The 23223-nt window shown below is 28.3% G+C and overlaps 5 protein-coding genes across 8 annotated transcripts in view; 4 read left to right on the top strand and 1 right to left on the bottom strand.

Annotated features, from left to right (window-relative positions):
• Positions 1–2751, top strand: part of LOC145192917 (NACHT, LRR and PYD domains-containing protein 14-like) — a 29209-nt gene extending 26458 nt beyond the window's left edge. The window contains exon 7 of the mRNA XM_090076647.1: positions 2173–2751. Coding sequence (XP_089932773.1) covers positions 2173–2750 — 578 coding nt within the window. The 3' untranslated portion in view covers position 2751. The remainder of the gene's footprint in view (positions 1–2172) is intronic.
• A 1095-nt stretch (positions 2752–3846) lies between these two features.
• LOC149894883 (protein GVQW3-like) lies at positions 3847–4344 on the bottom strand. Its single transcript, XM_090080009.1, has one exon. It carries the CDS (start codon positions 4342–4344, stop codon positions 3847–3849), a length of 498 nt encoding a protein of 165 aa, XP_089936135.1.
• A 6069-nt stretch (positions 4345–10413) lies between these two features.
• LOC145192176 (holocytochrome c-type synthase-like) lies at positions 10414–16781 on the top strand. Of its 2 annotated transcripts, XR_016453294.1 has the most exons (6): positions 10414–10652; positions 11770–11923; positions 13901–14021; positions 14468–14551; positions 15224–15522; positions 16080–16781. XR_016453294.1 is itself a non-coding variant. In XM_090090193.1 (5 exons), exons 1-5 carry the CDS (start codon positions 10476–10478, stop codon positions 15465–15467), a joined length of 780 nt encoding a protein of 259 aa, XP_089946319.1. In that variant the 5' UTR covers positions 10414–10475; the 3' UTR covers positions 15468–15697. The 2 variants fall into 2 exon arrangements, 1 of the variants encoding a protein (XP_089946319.1); XM_090090193.1 differs by lacking the exon at positions 16080–16781 and having other exon boundaries at positions 15224–15697.
• Positions 16089–21164, top strand: LOC145192173 (7SK snRNA methylphosphate capping enzyme-like). 3 transcript variants are annotated; one of them, XM_080069362.2, is made up of 4 exons: positions 16089–16781; positions 17192–17410; positions 20291–20414; positions 20496–21164. In XM_080069362.2, exons 1-4 carry the CDS (start codon positions 16089–16091, stop codon positions 20531–20533), a joined length of 1074 nt encoding a protein of 357 aa, XP_079925488.2. In that variant the 3' UTR covers positions 20534–21164. The 3 variants fall into 3 exon arrangements, with proteins under 3 accessions (XP_079925488.2, XP_089946289.1, XP_089946297.1); XM_090090163.1 differs by having other exon boundaries at positions 20291–21164; XM_090090171.1 differs by lacking the exon at positions 17192–17410 and having other exon boundaries at positions 20291–21164.
• Positions 21165–21301: 137 nt separating this feature from the next.
• Positions 21302–22711, top strand: LOC145192239 (3-oxo-5-alpha-steroid 4-dehydrogenase 1-like). The gene is made up of 4 exons (XM_080069443.2): positions 21302–21793; positions 21883–22145; positions 22361–22511; positions 22619–22711. Exons 1-4 carry the CDS (start codon positions 21471–21473, stop codon positions 22683–22685), a joined length of 804 nt encoding a protein of 267 aa, XP_079925569.2. The 5' UTR covers positions 21302–21470; the 3' UTR covers positions 22686–22711.
• Positions 22712–23223: the final 512 nt, after the last annotated feature.

Genomic DNA, 23223 nt, shown 5'->3' with positions numbered 1-23223 from the left:
GACGTAATTTTAGGTTGAGTATTTCTAACTTCAAAATTTGTTTCTTCGTTTGGTCTTTCTTTCGTTTCTTCAATTTTGACTTCCATGCATAGCAGCGGGGCCCCGGGAATCTTCCCCGTCCACCCCCTCGGCGGCTATGCTTCCATGTGAAGATTTTTTAAATAACGAAGAAGACCACTTGAAAATCCTTTACACATTGTTGTTTTACATATATTACAAGTGGCAGATTCTGTGTTTTTTTCTTTGGTAAAATTTTGCCTTGCCTTAGATCCACTTGACATGGTGCGGTATATTCATTATCCTATTAATTAAATAGATAAAAATATACTAAAATATAAAACTATATTACTTACAACAAAAATCCCGAATTAATGTGCTGATTGTAGATAAATTGTTTTAAATTAGTTGTAATTACTAAACATATATTTTAAACTTCACTTACTTGGTTTTTCACTTATTTTACTTTTTACATACAAACTTCTTTCTTAACGTAACTAATTACTTTACTTTCTAACTACCAACTTTTATGCGTAAATAATTACTTTTTTTGCACGTACGAGTATTTGTAACTTGTCCGTAGTTATTTTATATTTAACATATCAGGGACTCCCCTTTATTCATTGTAATTTCTTGCAATTGTGATTATTTATTAGATTAGTCACCAATATTTTGCAGTTTTGGTTTGAGTGTAAGATATATAAAATATTATTATTGAATTTGATTTATAAATGGATTTGGTTTGTTTATTTAAGCTTTATATGCTGTAAGTTACAACATACAAAATTTAAATAAGTAAATCAAATCTTTTCATAAATCAAATTCAATAATAATATTTTTATCTAATTTTTATAGAAATTTACAAAAGGGAAAAGGAAGTAATAAGTACTCAAATTTTGAGTAAAAATATTTTTAAAATCTTTATAAATGTTTAAAATGTTTTAAAAAATTACCGGGATTCCCGTAAAATTTCATTGAAATTCCGGGAAAACGGGATGGTTTTTTACCTCCGGGATCCCGTTTGAGAAACCCTAATCATGACAATTAGAGTGAAGAGAACGATTTCTAACTGCATTTTAACAGAACTTTAAACGCTTCCACAAAATTAAACCAGAATGAGGTTTTAAGTTGTATTAGAAAATTCGAACGTTGATTCGAATTTTCAATTACAACTTAAACTTTCACTCTGGTGGATTTTCAAAAACCATTGTGAGCGAACGAACGTTTTTCAAACGAGAGCATCGCCGCAGGAGTTGAGTTGTTTCACGGATGAAAATCGCTAACTTTATTCATTTTCTTGTAAACAATTATTTCTGAACGAGCGGTGTGAAAAAAGTAAGTGTTCATGATTTTATTCTTAGGTATAATGTTAGAATTAATTTTGAGCAGAATAATTTATTATAATAATATATTTGTTTAAGTTGAGATTTTAGGTAAAAAGCGATAAAAAGTTCAGCTAAAACAATGACGTAGTATTTCTTTGATTAAAGTTATAAAATTGTGTTTTTTTGGTTTTGTTAAAAAGATTATTTGATAATTTTTCTCTTCAAAACTAGTTTGAAAGTTTAAAAGTAGATGACCATGAAATTCTTATGCGATACTTTTCGTTTGAAAATTTTAAAAATGTATTTTCTAACCGTTTTGACAATTTTAATCGACTTTTACCGCTTCTAATTGACGTGCTTTCGTTTAGTTTTTAATATTTTTCGTTGCTAAAGCAAAGAAATAGAAAGCGAAATGTTTTTATCTTATTTCAAAAGTAAATCATTTTGCATCAAAAATCTCACGCGACTTTAAAATCAATATGCGCGCTCTTTCAATGCTTTTGAGTAAGCATCTGATTGGCTTATTTGTTATTCGTATTTCTATTGGTTGTAACGCGACCAAAGTTTGAAAACGGCGTACGACAAGTTTCATAAAATATTTTAGTTCTGTATTTCGTAACTTATTTATTTGTTTAGTAAATATTTATGAAATAAAAAGTATATTTGGAATTGATTTGTGATCTTTCGGATTGTTTTAATCTGTTCGATATACAAAATCATATCCGTTTTACTTTTATTAAACACGACATCGTGTTTTCAAAATGTTTAAAGTTGATTGTCTTGAGTAATTGTTGTTGGAAATAAATATTAATAATAATATTAATATGTTGTTATTCTTCTCCTTCTTCAGATGACACTCGAGAGATATTCATCAAGTGCTTCTTTGAAGCGCAGGCGTCAATTACCGAGGACTTGAAAAAATCAATCGATGAACAAGAGTGGAGGATTGTTATAGACTATAGAACAACTGCTCATGAAGTTTCACATTTTAAATATTTCATGGAGAAATTTTCTGCCGCAGGATGCAAGTTGAATTTATTACATGTTTATAAAAAGATTTTATCCGAGGATGAGAAAAAACTTATCACTTTATGTTCGACCAACGTTCGTAGTGTCTGGTTAGATCGTCCAGTGATGATCGATGGATGGACACCGACACATAAGATTGAGTACTTGTTTATAATTATCGATGATGTTACTTTCGTATCAATTAACGAGTTTGAACGTTTTGTCCTTCCATGGATTCGACTCGCTGAAAAATTAAATCTTGTCCTTCACGACGACACGAACTTCATCGACGACATTTGTGAATCGCTTCGTGGTTTGAACTTCAAGCGGTTGACGATCGAGTACCGTGGAAAATCTTTTTATAACATCGAAGAGTTTAAAGAAACACGAAAAATGTTTAATATGTTAAATAAAAAATAAATACAAATGGAAATATGTAAAAAGTATATGTAAAACAAGAAAGTTTTTTTAACATCGAAGAGTTGAAAAAGTTGAAGTGATAAGAATTACTTTTGATTGTTTAAATATTTTTAATTTGTTAAATATGTAAAATGTATAAATAATGTGAGAATTATTTATGAAATGAAATATAAAGTAATTTTAGAAAGAAAAAAACAATTTTCTTTTAAAACATGAAAGGTGGAAAAAAAATGGAAAGAATTTCATTTTTATTTGGAGTTTTTGTTGCGAATATTTGTTGTATATTAAAACTGAAAGTTTTTTACTTCAAAAACTGTAATAATATTATAATTTGATGTTTTACTATACTTCAAAAAATCACGGAATTATAATAATACAGTGTAATTTTATGTATTGATATTATAATAATGGAAATATTTTAAGAAATAGATTGTTTTTTTTGTTGTCGTCAATGGTAACTGTTATGAAAAAAAATATTCGAGTTTTTAAGATGAGATTCGATCATTTTTTAGAACGGAAAGTTTTTTTTAATGTCAACGAAAAAAAAAAATTGGAACTCAGAAAATCGAAAAACAAAACTTTACGAATTTTTTAAAAGCTTCGAACGGTGGACATTTTTTTTCTCTCGAAGGAGGACTACAGTTTTATTTTTTTTTTTTTTTTTTTTTTTTTTTTTTTTTTTTTGTAAAAAAAAAAGACTTGCTGAAGATAATCAGCTCATGTTTTGTTTCTAGAAATTTTCAGTTGTTTTCAACTCAAGGTTTTTTCAAGCCCAATTATTTTGATTAATTTCGCATAAATTGGGTCATTTAATTCCTGCTGTTTCCATAGCAATCTAAATAACCTTCAGAGAGAAAATAAAATGGTGATTAATGTCCGAATTGGGATGAAGCTCTTCACTTACTTTACAATTATCTTTCAAATGGCAAAGCAGTAATGGAACAAATGCTGTTTAAGTGAATTACAATTTTGTTCAAAAAGTGATGAATGCTTAAAATCTCCAGTTAACATTTTAAGCATTGTTTACGCTGTTCGTTTTTGGTCCATTATCAGCCACAATCATTAAATGACAAATGAAGAGATAATGACATACAACTCAGCTGTTCAACGTCAAAACACAGTATCTGTATTTTTCATAATTTTTTAAGTTGGGCAGCCAACTTAACTTCATACTTATCACTTGAAACTTCACCTGAACTCTATTCTTGGGATTTTGATCGGATAACTCGTGGGGTATCCAACGTGATGTCGGTTTTCTTTTTTTAAGTGCGTTGCGAATGATTTCGTTGATTGTAAAGCGATTAATTGATGTCAGGGCTTCAATTATATCATGTGTTGCATGCGGATTTTCTTCAATAATGGCTCGCACACGTTCAATATTCTCAGCTGTATACGTGGTTTGAGGGTGCCCTGAGCGAGGATCATCTTCGAGACTCTCTCTACCATCTTTAAATAAAGTAGCCCATTTGGCAACTGTACTACATTTTGGAGCTTGGTCACCATGAACTAAAACTAACTCATCGGTTATGGCTTGTGCTGAAACTCCAAGTAGAGCACGGGTTTTAATATATGCTCGATATTCAAATTTTTCCATTTTTAAATTTTTTCTTTTAAACGTATATAATAAAATTTAAATAACTTTTTTAATAAACATTGAAAATATTTCAACAAGTACTAAAAATGTTCATAATTAAACACAGTTTGAAATGATATATAAATATTTAATTATTTCCTGTCTTATTGTATCTTTATAGATGAAGTTCCACGAACTTTCCTAACGACCTAAGTAAGTTTGAAGTAATGAAGCTTACTCAGGGCCGCTGAGAGCCTTCAAGTCGCCCGGGACAAAACCTTTTTTGGCGCCCTTATAGATTTCGCTTCATATATATACTTAGCATAGAAGCAAAAAAGTACATTATGCCTTTATAGCTACTTTAACTTTATTTCATTTTTTGCTAACTAACCGCAGCATAAACAATTCCTAACTTAAATAAATTTTTTGAGCTTTTTTCGAGGCAAAATTATAAATTACTTCATCATATGACAATGATTTCGCGAGATCATTTTCAATAGACAAGATCATAAGATTTGAAAGTCGCTCTTGTCCCATGGTGGCTCTGAAATGATTTTTTATAATCTTAAGTTTACTAAAAGATCTTTCACCCTCTGCAACGAATATTGGCATTGTGTGAAAAATGATTAATTTCGAAAATATTCGTAAATTGCCTCGAAAATAATATATATATATACATATATATATATATATGATTTAGTAGAAATATATATAGTGATTTAGTAGAAATATATACATATATATATATATATATATATATATATATATATATATATATATATATATATATATATATATATATATATATATATATATATATATATATATATATATATATATATATATATATATATATATATATATATTTCTACTAAATCACCTTCAAATCAGTAGCTTTGTAAAACCAACGTAATTCTTGGAGCATTTGTTTATTATTTTCACATTCTTTTACCCTTTTGGAAGCCAATGCCCTATTTTGGGCACCAGAAAGTTTTTTACGATTCATTATTAACAGTTACTACAAATAACCGTACGCATCAATAAAATAATAGCATTGTCAACTACGCAAACTCATCAAAAAATTATAAACTCAATCTCAAAAAGCTAATGTCATAAATCTATATTTCAATAGTTAAATATAAATCTTAAACATGAATTACCATAAATAAGTTGATCGTAAAGAGTTGAAAAATATTTACTATTACTTTCTAAATTCTGAATAGAATTATTTCTATTCAGAATTTAGAAAGCTTACTTAACAACAATCTGAGCTTACTTAACAACAATCATTTAAACGCAAAGCAGGAATTTTACAGCGCAAAATAAATTTTGTTCGACTGAATTACAATTCCATTCAAAAACTGATGAACGCTTAGAATGTCCACATTGTTCTTTTTGGTCCATTATTAGTCACAATCTTTAAATATTTATGAATATTGCTGTTTGTTCAAGATTGGTTTCAAAGAGTCATGGAGCATGCTCAAACTTCTAGTATATCAATAAGAATGTAGACTTGAAAACAGTTAGGTTTATCGGAGCTAATCTAACTCCATCCCAAACCGTGACTGCCTTCTTCCAAGAGCTAGGTCTTCTAAAATTGTAAACTTTTTTACTTGTTCTATCATAAACTTGATAAAAAATCATTTGATGGTCAAAGTTTTTAAATTTTGAAAAACATTTAATAAAGAAATTCTCCGAAACAAGTTTCTTCTGCTCACTGTGTCCAATTAATATTTGTAACAAGCCTGCTTTTTTTTTTTTTGCATTTCGTAGGTCTATCGTTTGTTTTTACTGTTGGTCATTATTTTGTTTAGTTTAACTATTGACTGATATCCTTTAAATGTCTCCGTAAATTTAGGAAGTTGAGCTAATTTCGTCACTACTTAATGTGATGATTTTTATTTTTATTCAAACATCAATAATTTTGTATCGGCATTCCTAATGGTTGTTATGCTTATACAGAATGTGGGTACTATAATTTTAATAGCTGTATAATATGAAGCAATAACTCCATCGGTGATTATTTTTTGTTAACAACGCTCTGAATAACTTTTTCGCTCTTTGATTTTCGATTTTTTTCCATGAGCACACTTACTTAAATAATTTGATAAAAAAAAAAGCATTTATGTTCAAGGGGATTTTTCCATGAGCACACTTACTTAAATAATTTGTTAAAAAAAAAGCATTTATGTTCAAGGGGATTTTTCCATGAGCACACTTACTTAAATAATTTGTTAAAAAAAAAAGCATTTATGTTCAAGGGGATTTTTCCATGAGCACACTTACTTAAATAATTTGTTAAAAAAAAAGCATTATGTTCAAGGGGATTTTTCCATGAGCACACTTATTTAAATAATTTGTTAAAAAAAAACGCATTTATGTTCAAGGGGATTTTTCCATGAGCACACTTACTTAAATAATTTGTTAAAAAAAAAAAAGCATTTATGTTCAAGGGGATTTTTTCATGAGCATGCAACTCCTCCTTCTCCAAAAAAAATCTTTTTGAATTTATGGTTTATAAACAATTTCTTCTAATCTTATACAAAGTTTTACCAAACCAGGCGAGCGTGTCAAGGAATAAGAAGTTGTAGTTCTTCCCGGTTTGTGAGCAAAAACCGTGTTACAATCTCGTCAGCCGCATATGCACAACACGTGTCGCTGTTTTTTCGATGTCATTAAACTGTGCATGCCTTGTTCCTTTCTGTCTTCTTTCAATTTTTCCCTTCTGTTTCCTTTCTGTCTTTCTTTTAGCCTTAATGAGAGTTATATTGAAAATCATTGAGTGGTCTGACTTTTGAGAAAAAATTAATGTAAGCCATTCGTATTTAAGTCTTCTTGCAGCAAGAATTTTTCGACTACGAAATTATTTTTTTTATATAGGTGAAGTAAACTTCGCCTTTAAGTGAAAAGAGAAGTTACAATAGTCTCAACTTAGTCAGTAGAATTGGAATTTGTAAAAGAAATAAGTTTGATTAAGAGCTTTATAAGACTTGATTAAAACTAAAACTAAGTGGATAAGGTTGCAACTGGCTGTATAATCATATATTGTCAAAAATTTTTTTAGAACTGCTTGCTCAACACAAATATGAGAAGCGCACGAAAGTGGAAGAAGAAATTCAAAGAACAAAGTTTTTGAAAAAAAAAACAAAGTTTTTTTTGTAAACTCCTGCTGTGTGGAGTTATGGTATTTGAAGGCAAAACCAGTTCCTTATGCTTGAAGGGATTCTAATTTGTTTGACTTTTGCTTTGGGCGTTCATTCTATTAGTTGCCTATGCCAGTTCATCATTTGAAAAAAAGCTTTGCTAAGTTTCTAAATTCCAATTGGGTTGGTATTTGTAAAGCCATCTGACCATGAAAGAGTTTGTTTAAACTAATCTAAAAAAGCTAATATTAAATAGAGTTTTTCGTTCTTTATCTATTTAAATTAAATTTGTCTTCAACTTATCCTTTTCTTCGGATTTGGCCAACTCGAATACGAGTTGACCCAAAAAAATGAAAATGTAAGCTCAAGGTCAAATTTTCTCTGACAAAGCTTTATTTTTGTTTGCTTGCCAGTTACCCTCATACACTTTGCTTTTCAAAATAGCCCAGAAGTCTTCGATTGGGTGACACTCCGGCACGGCTGGTGGGTTGTCAACTTTTTTGATAAAAATGATGTCATGGGCCTCGTAGCAATCGGTCACGGTTTTGGCGTAATGTGATGACGCCATATCCGGCCAAAATACATAATTGCCATTGGTATGATGAGAGTTGATGAACAGCACTAGTCTTCTTTTGATACAATCCTTTCGTAGATGGCTTTGTTGACTGTTAGGCCACAGGGGACGAAAAATGCCCCGGAAATTATTTTGTCAGAAGCGGCCAGCCAGACGAGCACCTAGGGTTCGAGCTTGCGCTTTTTGCGATACTTAACGCTCGGTAGAGTCTTGTCTCTGTCACTGGAGTAGTAGGTGCCGTTTCCGCTGATCGTTGAGTGCGACAGCGTATAGTAAGATTCGTCATCAAGGATGACCAGTTTTCCCTGGAAATTGCGATAAAGACAATCAATGCCGATCTTGATTCGCTTTTTTTGGCCCTCTTGTTGGTCAGGTACACTATGAGCTTGCCACATCAAAACCCAGTTACTGTGGTCAAACATGGTTTTCGGACAATTGATGTCCTTGGGGGTCGTGATTTTGGCCACACGATTACTTCCTTGCAATCTTTTGTGTCCAGAATTGTTCGCAGTTTGATTACATCATAGATAGTGCTTCTTGGAATTTGTTCAGCATTGAAGTGATCTTCAGTGAACTTTTTACCTTGCGATTTTATTTTTCAAGTAGAACTCATAAATTTGTTTTCTTACCTCTTCTTGCTTGAACACAATTTTTTTCTTCATTTTTGATAATTATCTAAAAATATGTGAATTGACTTACAAAGAATTAAATGAGCTTTAAAATGGATGTAAGCATGAAAAAAAATTGTTTAGCTTGTGGCATTTAATAGTCTGTTCAAGTCAGTCCGGATTTTTAGTAACCACCCGTTACTCCAATTTTCTCCTAATATGTCGTCTTGACCCAGGATTTCGTGTGCTTTCACTATGACTGTTGGTGCGCTTGGCCTACCACGTGGCATTCTTCTAGCTAAATCAAAGCAATCCATTCTTAAAAAGTTTTCTTTTAATTAATTAAAAGTTATCAAAAACTAGATTTTTTGTTAATGAAATTAAAACAACAATCATAATGAATTGGTTCTTGATAAATTTGTGAAGCTTGTAAAGTTTAAATAGAAAAGCTGTAATTATTTGCAAGTTTAATTATACCACGTAGCTATGTAAAAAAAAAAACCTCCTCCGTAAGTATTTGCAGAGTTCAAAAAAAAAATTCAAAATTTCAAATAACTTATACAAAAAAATTTAATTTAATCGTTCCTAATTGTAAAAAATAGAATAACCTAACTTAACACACGCTCATAAGTACATGCGCGCGCGCACACACACACACAACCTACACGTACATTCACACACGCGCGCGCACGTACATGCACACACATGTATTTCAATAATGCAGTATCTTTAGCTATAAACATGTTAGGTTTTTGATGAAAACACAAATTAAAATATGCCTCAAACCTTGTTCAGTAGGTCCATATAGTAAAACCATGGAAAAATAGCAAAATAGTAAAACCATGGAAAAGAAAGAAACAACATTTTAAAGCTGGTATAAAATTAATCGCAACCTTAATTTTTAATTGCGTAGTTAAATGAAGGAAAGTGGAGCTTTACTTCATTTAATTAGCTGCATACGTATGAGGATTAAGGGGTTAGAAAAATTATTTAACATTACTATAAACGTAGCTTTGTTAAATGCGGTAAAAAATACCTTGCGGAATTTTGATTCGAATCTTTTTCGAAAATGACCACCCTAATTTGGATGGAAAAATGCCAAATAGGTCTGGATCTAGAAGTGTTTGCTTAGTAACTCTTCTTGTTAATTGAGTGTTTCACGTGGTCCAAAACTTTACTTTTTTTTATAATTTCAAATCTTTTAGTTCATTTTTGTTTAGCCTGCTAAAAAGTCACACTCTGAACCATTTAGATATACAACAAAAAACAAACATTTTTAAAAATGTAATAAATTAATGAAACTAAAAGATATTTTTTTCATTTAAAACCGATTAAAAAATCCATTTGTATAAAGTAATATACTAAAAAATCTCAAGTATAAAATTATCTATCGCCTAATATAGGAATATGTTTGTAGGATTCATTTAAATTTTATAAATTTGAAGTACTAGTTTTGATACAGAAAACAAAAAACAAACGATTTGGTCTTGAACATGAAGTTTAGACCTTATATCTTTAAATGTGAATGCTAGAATTGGAATGACTGTCTGTTTATTAATTTAAAATACAAATAAAGCTTAACTAATAAACTCAAAACTTAATAGTTACATATTTCAAATTATTCAACAAAAGCAACTCTTGATTTATTTAGTTGTTTGGTTGATATTTTGTATTACAGCTTTATGTTGCTCTAAGATTAGTGCTTAACCTAATAGTTTTTGTCTATACTTAATTATTTTGACAATTTAGTTAATAGTTTGATAAGTTTAGTTTGGTTTAACAAAGTCTGATGTTGTTTAACAAATAAAAAATTATTTTTTAAAAGACATGGGCAATACTTCTACAACACCAGAAATCACAGCCCCTGTCAGTGCTCCTGCCGTGTTACCTCCATCAGGATGTCCGATGAATGAAGCAAATATTCAGTCAAAAGTGATACCACCATCTGGATGTCCAATGCATATTTCAAATAATGAAGCTGACAAGATTAATCCAACAAATATGGTACCGAATTCTTTTTTGGTTTCAATTTAATATATTAAGTTATTAATTGACAATTCTCTTCTATTTAGCTGTCCTAAAATTTTTCAGTGATTGCTAAACAAATTTTAAATTTTAAAAGCTATTTGAAAGCAGTTTATTTTTCCTGAAACTTTATTAAAATCCTAACAAAATGACTTATAATTCAACAGCCTATTTTGTCACCATTGACATAAATACATTTACAGTAGCAAAAGTTTATAAACAGCTAAACTTTTTGAGTTTATAGCATAGTTTACTCAAAAAAAATAAAAAGGTAACATGTAATGGAAGGAAGAAATTCAAATTTTAGTGAAAATATTATTGTGCAAAAGTTTATCAACAAATGAAAAAATTCAAAAAAGATTATTTCTAATTTCTACACATTTTTTCATCACAACACATTTTTAATACTGCTCAACAACTATAATGTATAGAGTGAACTAAGTTGATAAGAACATTTATGAGGATATTTTCCCAACAATTTGAAAGCATCTTAAGTAAATTATTTTTAATGGTTGGTTTTTTTGTTTTACTTTTGTATCCAAACTGTTTAAATATATTTTAATAGTTTGTGAGCTAACCTAAGGGTTTCCTTCATTTGATAAATTTATATGAAAGTTGGCAGTTGGTTACAAGTCACCTTTAACAACACTTTAAATGAGCTTTCCGTTATTGTTTGTTTTCATATAGTTCCATTTGACTGCTTCCAACTTTTCTTTTTAAAGAGACTTCTAGGCACATTTTTTTAAAGGGTACTCCAGACACTTGCCACAAAGTTTTTCATCACTACATTTATTAATAAAAAATTCTATAGTAAAATTTTATCAGGTTTAATGGAATATTACAAATTTTATTTAGTCTCTAAAATAAAAGCTATTTAACAGCTAATATAGATATTATAATAATTTAAAATCCTAATATATATTAAGACTGCAATTTTCATGTATATTACTAGTCTTCAACAAAATGTATTTACCAATATTTATTTTATTATATTAATTTATTGCTTTGTGAATCTTTTCTGAATATTAATATATAATAATTTATTATTTTAGTCAAGTTTTTTTATTACAGTTTTAGTCTTATTTGATAATTACAGATGCCTCCACCCAATCAATTGCCATCACCTGGTCAACCTTTTGAACTAAGTACACATAGGGAAATATCTACAATACCAAAAGGGGGTACAGAAAATCCAGAGAAATGGGTTTATCCATCTCAACAAATGTTCTGGAATGCTATGCTTAGAAAAGGTTCTGTTTTCTTTTTTGTTGTTATTGTTGTTGTTTTTTGTTTTTTTGTTTATAAATATGAAAAAGTTTCAGACAAAAACAGAAAGTTCAAGATAAAGTCTTATAGTTGGGCTTCTTTCTAGAACAGTGGTGCACAAACTATTTTGATATATGACCCCTCATATTGTATAAATTTTGTCACAACCCCTTGGTAAATGGTGGATTTTTTTTCAATTGTCAATATAATTATAGTGAAATAAAACAAATGTTTTTTTATTAATTAACACAATAAGTTCAAGAATGGTTTTATTTATACATATATAGTGAGATACTTATTGCTAAAGTTTTTTAATTAAACATTCATTTAATGAAAACATTAATGTAAAGTATGAGCTTGTAAAGAGCTAATTATTGCTTCTATATTTGGATTTATGTTGGAAATTGTAAGCTGTAAGTTGTCCTCTTGGTCTGATCAAGATTGATATCTTGTTTTATCAGTTATTAATTTAGAAAATCATTTTCACATAGGTAAGTTGATGCAAATTGAATCAAAATGTACATCACCTTTAAATTGTTGTATTCATTTCTAATTGTTAACCAAAATACTTAGCAAGTAAAAGATTTAAATTGTAACAATTCGTCACTTGAAATATCAATTAACTGTTCCTTTTCAGTTAAAGTTATATTGGAATTTAAAATATCAAAAGAAAAAGGATCGCTGATCTAACCTAGTTCCTTATTTGTAAAATTTTCAAATCATGTTGAGAAATGGTACTCCCTGTAGACTTAAGTTCAAGCCATTGAGTTTTTCGAAAGTGTATACCATGTAACTGAGCTTTACTAAACAATCCTTATTAATAAATACTTTTGCCAATATATTTATTTTTACCCATTAAAGCTGAAGCACCATCAGTGCAAACTGTGGCACAGTGGGTCCAGGCAAAGTTATTTGTTTCAAAATATCTGTTAATGATTTCAAATATTTTCACTGCAATTTTTTTTTCTTCCAATTTTTTACAACATTAAAAGTCTTCTACTATATCATCTTCAAAATTCTCACATAAACAATTAATTGAGGCATTTAAGCAGTGTTGTTGGTTCATCAATTGCTAACCAAAAAATCTATGTTTATCTTTATTATATTGCTGACGCTAAAATATTTCAGAAATAAAATACTGTGTGATAGTTTCACAGAATATGTAAAAGCACTCTGTTGGTTAGTTTATAATTGTTTGGTTGCCCTTTTATCTTTTCAATACACAACAAAATCATTGTGAACTTTTACATTTATAATAAAAACATTTGCAGTTATCAAAGTGAGAATATTGTGCATAAGAATGAATGTAAAAAGAAGGATTTTTATTTTTATCTGAATAGAAGTTATAGAAAATTTATATTTTGCATTTTACTAATAAAACGTTGTTTATCTAAGACTGCAATTTTTGGGTCACAGGAGTAAAATCCATCATTTCTAGCAACTGCAGAGTGTAATTGTGCAAAAGATTTGATGCCCTAAAAATGTTTGTATACATATGATTTTCCACAAGAGGAATTTTTCTTTTTAAATTTACACAAGCATTTTGCACTTGCTTTTTTTTTTTTTTTTTTTTTTTTTTTCAGACAATACTTTTATCACTAAAAGACAGAAATTTGTGACTTTTTTTTCATTTATATTTACATATTCTATAATTTATACATACAAAGACTTTTGTGCAACATTAAAACACAAAGCAATTGCATTTTATTTTGTATCATTTTTCAATGGACACTGATTGCAGTGATATTTTTTTGGTTAAATTTGAAAATATTTCATTTTGATTTGTTTTATTTAAGAAGTGCTTATTTTATTAATTTTGTTTAAAATGCTGGTTTGTTACAAAAAATAAATAAACATTCAGTGCAATTAAATATAGTGTTAGATGATTGAGAAATTATCTTAATTTAATTTGATTAAAAAATAACATTTTCTTTGAAATTTTAATTCTGTTTTGTTTAAAGGGTGGCGTTGGGAAAAAGATGATTTATCTCCAGAAGATATGGCAAATATCATTCGCATGCATAATACAAATAATGAAAGAGCATGGCAAGAAATCCTTAAATGGGAGCTTTTTCATAATGCGTTGGTTTTTTTTGTCAACATTTAATATTTCAATAGTTTGACATTTTTAGGATTTCAATCTTATTACTAATAATATAATATTAGTAACATAAATAAATGAAATAAGGATTTAGTTTGTACTAATTTTTAGCTGTTACAAAAGGCAGATTTGCAATTATTAGTTTAGCTTACAACTTCCTTTTAGTTAAATGTGATAGCAGGCATCAATTACAACTAAAATTAACTTATTTAAACTATTGAAAGTTTTTTATTTTTATTGCAATAAGTAAAAGATTTTTAATATTATTAATATAATACTTATGGCATTAGTAGGGTATGAGTGTTTTTCTAATTAAATATTTTGAACTTGTGTGTGATTGTTTTATTTTGATAGTTTGAGTTTCCGCTTGTGTTTAAAACTAATTCTTACTTTTAACTTAATTGGCTTTTTAATTATGTATTTTTAGAGAATCTAATCAACCAAAGCTTTTGAAATTCGGAGGAAAAGCTAAAGAATATTCCCCTAGGGCACGGTTTAGAGCTTTGCTCGGGTAATTTTTTTTAGTGTCTTAATTATGTAGAGTAATTGTTCACTAATATGCAGGAGGCATTGGATACATTTATTCATTATATTGTTTTTAATGATTCACTTTCTATAAGTTCAAGTTTCTGTTTCATATTTAATTATGTATGTCCTCTGAAGCAAAACGTATTTAAAATGCTTGAGCATGTTACAAAACAGGAAAATATCTGATGAAAATCATTTTTCAATGTATAGAAATAGTATCAGGAGGTAAAATTAACCTAATGCAATCTAATTACAGAAAGAAAGCATTCAATTTATGCCAAGAAAGTCATCTGGATTATTAGGAAGGGAGTGCAGACATATTTCAGAGCAGGCATGAGGAAGATGACAAAAGAGCTTGACATTTCTTGTGTAGCAAAAAGAGGCCATTTTGAAATTTACAGTATTTTTAGTTAAGATGTGTTATGTGTTAACATTACTCTAGTGTTTTATATTAGGATATTATATAATGATTAAATGCATATGCAGGAACTTTGTAATTTAGCAGTTTTGCATATTAATATTGAAAATATAACTATATAAAAAAAAACAATATACTATTTTACCTGAAATTAAATTATTATTTCAAGTATTATTTTAAAATATATTTATAAATATATTTTTAAAATATATATATTTTTGTCATACTTGTATCTAGATATGATCTTCCGTTTGATCGGCATGATTGGATAATAGATCGTAATGGAGAACAAGTTAGGTACATTATTGATTATTATGATGTTGGTGATGAAAATGGTTACAAAACCGGTAACTTTGTTGAATTGGACGTACGCCCTGCATTTGACTCGTTTAGTGCTGTTGTAGATCGTTCGAGGGCTGCTACTTTAAGGTGGGCTGCTGAAGCTGTTGCTTGGTGGAGTGAAAAAAATAAATCTACTTAAGTAATATAAAGTTTGAAATAAAAATAGTCTGGAAAAGAAATACAGTTACTTGAAAGTAAGTGATCCTATGATAGCGTTAGTAAAAAGCATTTCACATTTGTATCACTATACTTTATTGCTATTTTGTACATTGATATAACTTTCTGATAATTCATATTTTTACTGTTGTGTATGAGCAGCTTTAATTTTTTTTACAAGAAAATGGTACAGCTTTTTAGATTTTGTTAACATATATAAAATAAATGGATAGGATTAAAGCAATTATTCTAAACAACAAATTAGTAAATCTCTATTGATTGTGGTTGAGAAATGATCATACATTATTTGAGAAATGCTCATATATTTTTACAATATACATATATTCTTTTGAACAGAATATAAATATTTATCAGCTTAGGATGCTACATATTTTATTGCAATAAATGTATTTTAATAATTGTGCAATTCATAAAAGTATTTTCTTGCTAGAATTTTTTATCATGAAGCTATAAAAATAAAAATTGTTATCATATTTTAAAATGTTGTAACTATTTTAAAATATTAAAAGAAATGTTAGAAATACTTACTCATTTTATTTTTAATTTGATAAGTTTAAAAAAATAACTGTTTTAGATATTAAGTATGAAACGAACTATAGAAAAAACTAAAGATAGTAAGCAGTTTAAGTATGGGAATTATAACCGATATTATGGTTATCGAAATGAAAATGCTGACATTGACAAAAGACTATTATTGTTCCAAAAAGATTGGTTTGAAGGAAAATCATGTTTGGATATTGGTTGCAATGTGGGTCATATAACTTTATGGATTGGAAAGTTTTACACACCCAAATCAATAAAAGGGATTGATATCGATTTTAACTTAATCAAAGCAGCCCGCGCAAATGTTCTTCATTACATCGAGGATAAAAACATGATTAATGTTCAGACAGCCACTAAATGTAATGGATCTTTAATTAATAATCAAACATCAAATGATTGCATTGAAGAACTAAATGAATGTAATGCAACAGCAAATGTAAGTAGTGAAACAGTAAGCAGGGTTAATGAGCCAGTAAATGAATGCAATAAAACATTAAATGAGTCTTGCAAATCTAAAAGTGATTTGATATGCAATCAAAGCACCACATCATCAATAAAAAATACTTCTAGACAAAATGAAAATAAAAGCGTTTCTTCTTTAACTGAAGACCTTCAAAACAATGAAGACTTTCAAAAGCATGAACAAGCTGAATGCAACAACCCGAGTAAAGAAGACTATGTTGACCAGTTAAGAAAAGAGAAGAAGTTTCCTTACAATGTCACTTTTGTCACAGTAAGCGTTTTCTTATTTATTAAGTGGTAGTAGTTTTGACAATAAAATAAATCTTTATTATCTGATGCAAAAAGAAATGGCTTTCAAAGAGTTTGCTTAACGGCTTTCTTGCAATAAATAAAGATATTTGCAAAGACGAAAAAAAAAAAAGTTTTGTCTGTGAGAGATTTTTTTTTATGGTCACAATCCCTCTACACAATCATTTAATTGTTAAAAGTTATTTTTAAAATGAATTTTTTTAGTCCTTCACTTTAAACTATATTAAAAATTTTTAATAGGTAAAAGGGGAGATTGCTATTAACTGGCTGAAAAACATTTTAAAGTCTTTACCATTTTATAAGGTTCCCTTTTGAATTAATCTTAGAATTATTTTTTTACTATTGTTTTGATAATAGTAAAAAATTTTCCAGGAAAACTTTGTACCATCCTCTGAAAATCTGTTGAAGTATACAAAACAAGAGTATGACATAATCATTTGCTTGAGTGTGACAAAATGGATCCAATTAAACTCTGGCGATGAGGGTTTAAAACTTATGTTTAGAAAAGTGTTCAAACTTCTGAATCCTGGTGGCAAATTTATTTTGGAACCTCAACCCTACAAATCCTATAAAAGAAGGAAAAATCTTTCGGTTTGTAATTACGTTTAAGCAAAGCATTAAATAGATTATGTAGGTTAAATAATATTGATATTTTTTTCTTTCACATAATTTTCTCATAAAATTTTATTTAACTTTATTTAAGAATTTTTGTGTTTTATACAGACTTGTGCTATAGGATCATTGCGTCCCAAATCCTCATTGATTATGTGCTAGATGACATTCATACTTGTTTATATTTGTCCCACAATGTTGAGTTCATGCATAGAATTCTTAAAGTGGTTTAATTTCAGATATGTTACTGGATAAATTTAAAGTTGATTATAAATTATAATTAAAATTGATTATAAATAAGAGGGAAGGGCTTTGTAATTATCAAAATGAATAAAAATTTAATTTGAAACACTTTCATAATCATATTCTTTAAAAATAGAAAAAAAGAAAATCTGACTTTTGCACAAATTTTTCTAAAGTATCGATTTTCTGTTTATTTAATCTGACATAATGCTACTCGATTTTACTTAACATAAATCTATTTAAGTACTTGAGTTCATTATTTGCTTAAACAAAAGCAGTACACACACGGAACAGACAGTACATAGAGTTTCAGAATTGTGCTGTTTGCTTTAATAAGTTTGGTAAACTATGAACTCAGGGTTTTTTTTAAAGATGTTGTTAGATTTGTTTCAGAACTTGATGATCCTCTGATTCAGAACTTGATGATTCCGGAGTAAAGTGATCTTTTATTAAGATTTGTTGCAATTTATTGTAGTTAAGAAATCTTGAGTGGGGGGGGGGGGGGGGAATAGTAATACAATTAAACAAGTTAAATATTCGTAAATTTCCACTGTATAAAATGTCGAAGATCTTTTGATCTAAAGTGTTGCAATGCAGTGTTTGATTTATGTTCCCATTCTGGTAAATTTTGTTGCTTGTATGGTTGACATAATCTTTCTTTCTCTTCAAATTCAGTTTATTGATTTAATATGGCCTAATTTATACAAAGTGGATCTACAATTTATACAAAGTGGATCCACAATTTATGCACACAGTTTATACAAAGTGGATATATTGAATAAAGATATGGAAAATTAGAAAACCGGTTTTTCTGTATTTTAAGCTTCTGGGTTTTAAAATTTGAAATAGTTTTAATAGAAATCCTAAACATTTCCTAAGCTTTTCCAACTTTAAAGTTTATTAAGTTTTAGTTATTAATTTTTAAGTTAATTCATCTGCGTTTTGAAATATTTATCAAATATCATTAATTAGAAAAACTATACTGAAAATATAGACAAATTGCTGTTATTCGATTTACAAGAGAACAAACTTTTGGTTTAAATAAAGTTCATAAAGAGTATTTTAGCTAAAAGTATTTTTTTAGGTTGTATTGTATAAAGTACTTTTCTAATGTCAAAAGTTTCTAACAGTGTTTCACTGCATCGAGTAAAGCAATTAATAACAATCACTTGCAATTAATTTCGAGGGAGTTTTGAGACCTTCTCTGGGAAGTAGGTTAATAAATTCTGTATTTATGTCGGTGGTATTACTTACTTTTTAAAATACATAATTCATTATTACATTTCATTATTACATTTTATTATTACATATTACATTTATTCATTATTACATTTCAATTTAAGTAACCTACATCCAGCAGCCAGCAACAAAAATACCAATCACGCTACTGTGTTCATCTGGCTTCACATTCCATTCATCCATCACATTCACATTCATTGGCTTCACTTTCCTGAATATCATTGTTCAAAAGTTCTGAAATTCAAATTAGATTCACATTTGAATTCAAAAGTTTTAAATTCAGTTTCCAAAAAGTTAAAGTTCTCTTTTAATAATGATCTCATTTGCAATTAAAAGTAATTATTTGCAAAAAGTTTCTTATAGTAATTATTTCACATAATTAGTAACCTGCTGCAATTCATTTGACAAAATTTCGAAAAAAGGTTGCTCAAATGGATTACTTTGGAGATTAGAACATAACTATATCCTTCAAATAAAAGATCTTCAATTAGACTAGAGGTACTTTGCAATGTTCTTACTTTTGCTTTACAAGTCTGACAATGCATTTCAGTTGAACTGTGCTGTAAAAAGCTGTTGAATCCAGTGCATGTAAAAACTATGACCATCACCCATAGCTGCATTTTATAAAATATTATTAGAGCATTTCATTTTTGAATTTGATGTTACCCACCATAAATTAAAGAGCTTTAAAAAATTTTATGCTAAGTATTCATTAGGAAAATAATTTTGAGTTGCAGTTGAAAAGTTGTTTCACAGAATTTATTTAGAGTTATGCATATTTTTGTGAAAGTTTTTAGTTTCATGTTTATAAGGAAAAAAAACCTGTTTATTATCCCGCAGAGTTAATATAAACATTCCAAGTGGTAAAACTTGTATTTAAATAGCCTTACCATTTGGAAGGTCTTTCCTCTTTGTTGTTGTTTGAAAATGCATATTTTGACAACATGTGATAATGCACATTTTCAAACAGCAATATTTTTTTATAACATCAAAAAGTTCTACTAATTTTTTGATGTTATAAAGCAACGAAGATCTCAAAAGTGAGAAATATTTCATTAGATATTTACAGTCAATTGCATTAAAATAAGCATGATATTCTCAGGCTGAGGATTCCAAATGAGGATTCTTGTGATTCTTTTAAATGGTAAAAAGTTTCCTTTCTTTTCCTTATCAGATCTCATAGCATAAAGTTGAACCTACACATCTCGGGAGCTGTGAAGAAATAAATTTTAGTACTTGGTGATTTAATGAATGCATGATGTCAACATTAAGTTCTATATTTGACAAATTTTGTTGGGAAAATAAATTGTTCTGTAAGGTTTGTCATTAAGCAACCCTTAAAAAGTTTATTTTATTCAATTTTGTTTTTATTTCCAGGCTGAAATTCGAAATAATTACAACAATATAAGGCTTAAGCCAGAAGAGTTTATGGATTTCTTGATTTCTGAAGTTGGTTTTGCCACATGCACACAACTTGATGCTCTCAAACATGATAAAGAAGGTGAAAAATTCAGAATGAGTACAAGTGATTCACATTTGATATTTTTCATGTTACTTATTATGATATATTTTTCTTTCTTAGGATTTCGCAGACCAGTGTATCTTCTAACAAAAACTTAAAAAAAAACAAAGTCAACATTAAAATTATTGTGTTTAAAAAATAAAGAAATATTTGATTTTTTGGTTGTTTTTGTGGTTTTCACTATAAATTTTTTGTTTCTCTAAGAAAAGTTTTAATCTTTAATATTCAATTGATGTATACCCATGAAAAAAAATTATCTCTTTTTTAAAATTATGATCATCAGAGTCTAAGTTTCTATTTATGATAAATCTTTATGTAGATATTTTGCATTTTTTTAGAGCTTTTGTTTTTTTTTAAAAAAAAAAAATGAATGTTGAAGAAGATTTGGAAACATCAGGACAAAACCAATGTGTGGATGATAATGTTAAAAAAAAAAAAGCAGAAGCACGGAAACGTTTTCTTCATCTTCTTTTAGCAGCTCAAGGAAAAAACATCCATTTAAACCTTTATGAAAATACCAAAGTTTCTGGAATTTTTGAAGGAGCTGATGTTGGCTTTGAAAATATAGCTGTTAGTAAGCTAGTAACTCCAATAGCTGTCTATGAATCAGCACTTGTACGTGTCTCTGACATAATTTCGTTTCAAATTGATTTTTAGCTCAAAAAAAACATACTTAAAAAAAAGACTTGAAAACGTAAAATTATAATAAAATCAAAAAAATCAAAAAAACAGTTATCTTTTATTTTAGTTTCAAATGTTGATAAATTAATGGATATTTATGATATTGGCTGATGTTGATATAATACCTCATTGAGTTTTATAAGGAAATGTTTTCATAGCTTATATGCTGTATAGTTTGAACTTTGAGAGGTAGCAGAAATGGTCTTATTAAGCACTAGTGATAAATCATTGGTAACATTAAAATTTGAATGTGTAAAGTTTTAGGAAATCTTCAATTGTTTTTATTTACTTTTCTTTTTTTAAGATCTGATTTTGTTACTTTTCTTTAGTTATTTATGATCATAAAATTAAAAAATGGATTTTGCTGCCATTTTTCGTCTCTACTTACAGTATGAGTTGGTAGTTCTCTATTTATTGGCCATTTCAATGTTTGCTATTGGTCTTGTTGTGTTTGTAATACTACTTTGGCTACCTGCACCATACGGTCGATATTCACAAACAGGGAAGTTCTTAAGATATGGTGTATCTGCTCGCTTGGGATGGTTTTTGCAAGAGTTTCCATCTTTTTTTATACCCACTCTTTTTATTGTGAGCTCTTTAATGGGCATTACTCAGCATAAGTTTACTAGCACACAATTAATTGTTCTTGGATGTTTTGTACTTCATTATTTTATGAGGTTAGTATTAATGTCTACAACTTTCTCTGAAACTCTTTTAACTAAATAAAACTTTAAATCTATTTATAGAAGATTACGTTTTTTTTTAGAACGTTTTATTTTTCACTTAATATTAATGGTGGAAAACCAACACCATTCTATACCATGTTATTGGCTTTTGTATTTTGTTTTGTGAATGGATATATTCAATCTCGGGGCATGCTGATACAAAAAAATGATATTGATGGAAACTTTGCACGAGTTCTGCTCGGCATTTTTATCTTTTCTACTGGTTTTATTGTAAACTTACAAAGTGACTCTATTTTGAGAAATTTGCGCAAACCTGGTGAAACAGGTTACAAGATACCAAGAGGTAATTGGAATAGAGTAGAAACATTAATATTTAGTTTTTAAAAATCTTTTTAATAATTACCTTATAACTTAGCGCTGTTGTTAAAATAAATACGTTCAGCACCTGTTCTTTTTTGTACCTTTAAATGATATTCTAATTAAATAATTATTACTGCTTTTCTAATAGCATCGTCAGAATCGAAAGAGGCATTTTTATAGTTATTGCTTCTCATTCAGGTGGCTTATTTAATATTGTTTCGTGTGCAAATTACACCGCAGAAATATTAGAATGGATTGGTTTTGCAATAGCAGCATGGAATTGGTTTTCATTTGCGTTTGCTTTTTTTACAGTAGCAAATCTTGTACCCAGGGCATTACATCACCACAAGTAATTGATATTTTTCATAATACAATATAAATTGTAATAGCTACAATTAGTGTTGTTAACAATGTCCAAATTACTTTTAAAATTCTTTTGTTTCTTATTTTTTAAAGGTTTTACTTGGAAAAGTTTGAAGATTATCCAAGACAAAGAGCAGCAGTTCTACCATTTTTATTATGAAAAGCAATAAAATGTTAAAAAGTTGATTGATTTTTTTTTTTTTTTTTTTACACATAAATAAAATTTATGAATAGAAATTATTTTTTTAAAGTTGTAAATTAAAAAAAAAAAAAAATTATTTTGACTCTAATAAAAAGTTTAATACTTCAAATATTCACCTTATTTGGATTTTCCCTTTATTTTTTTCTCTTTTTTTTTTTTATAAATTTTATGCAACAGGGTAACCAAAAATATTTTCTTAAAACATTCTTTTAAGTATTTAAATATGCTAAAAGTAAATAACAATTTCTTCCATTACACTTTGTATAAAGATATTTTAATGGCTTGTGCTACTTTTACTAAATATGATCTGAAATTTTCAATATGCAAAAATTGTCAATTTCCTGTAGAGACTGCAAAAGCTAATGACATATCGGTGACACTGAAGATGTTGAATAGTTTTTTGTGCAAAAATTAATTTTAGTCAGCAGTTTGTGCTCTTTGTACTTTTTAAAATGATCTCTAATATTTTTATTCCTGAATTTATAAGCGGGTACAG

This window comes from Hydra viridissima, unplaced genomic scaffold, assembly GCF_058129835.1.
Source record: "Hydra viridissima isolate aposymbiotic clone 2 unplaced genomic scaffold, HvirCarnegie_v1 scaffold_1, whole genome shotgun sequence".
Lineage (NCBI taxonomy): Eukaryota > Metazoa > Cnidaria > Hydrozoa > Anthoathecata > Hydridae > Hydra > Hydra viridissima.
Note: the sequence above shows the minus strand (reverse complement) of the source record. Positions and strands in the feature narration are given on the sequence as shown.

Coding starts and splice junctions, on each gene's coding strand:
- LOC149894883 (XM_090080009.1), bottom strand. CDS start 4,344: ATGGAAAAATTTGAATATCGAGCATATATTAAAACCCGTGCTCTACTT.
- LOC145192176 (XM_090090193.1), top strand. CDS start 10,476: ATGGGCAATACTTCTACAACACCAGAAATCACAGCCCCTGTCAGTGCT. Junction 10,653..11,769: donor AGATTAATCCAACAAATATG/GTACCGAATTCT, acceptor TGATAATTACAG/ATGCCTCCACCCAATCAATT. Junction 14,552..15,223: donor CGGTTTAGAGCTTTGCTCGG/GTAATTTTTTTT, acceptor ACTTGTATCTAG/ATATGATCTTCCGTTTGATC.
- LOC145192173 (XM_090090163.1), top strand. CDS start 16,089: ATGAAACGAACTATAGAAAAAACTAAAGATAGTAAGCAGTTTAAGTAT. Junction 16,782..17,191: donor ACAATGTCACTTTTGTCACA/GTAAGCGTTTTC, acceptor AAAATTTTCCAG/GAAAACTTTGTACCATCCTC. Junction 17,411..20,290: donor AAAGAAGGAAAAATCTTTCG/GTTTGTAATTAC, acceptor TTTTATTTCCAG/GCTGAAATTCGAAATAATTA.
- LOC145192239 (XM_080069443.2), top strand. CDS start 21,471: ATGGATTTTGCTGCCATTTTTCGTCTCTACTTACAGTATGAGTTGGTA. Junction 22,146..22,360: donor AGGTTACAAGATACCAAGAG/GTAATTGGAATA, acceptor CTTCTCATTCAG/GTGGCTTATTTAATATTGTT. Junction 22,512..22,618: donor AGGGCATTACATCACCACAA/GTAATTGATATT, acceptor TATTTTTTAAAG/GTTTTACTTGGAAAAGTTTG.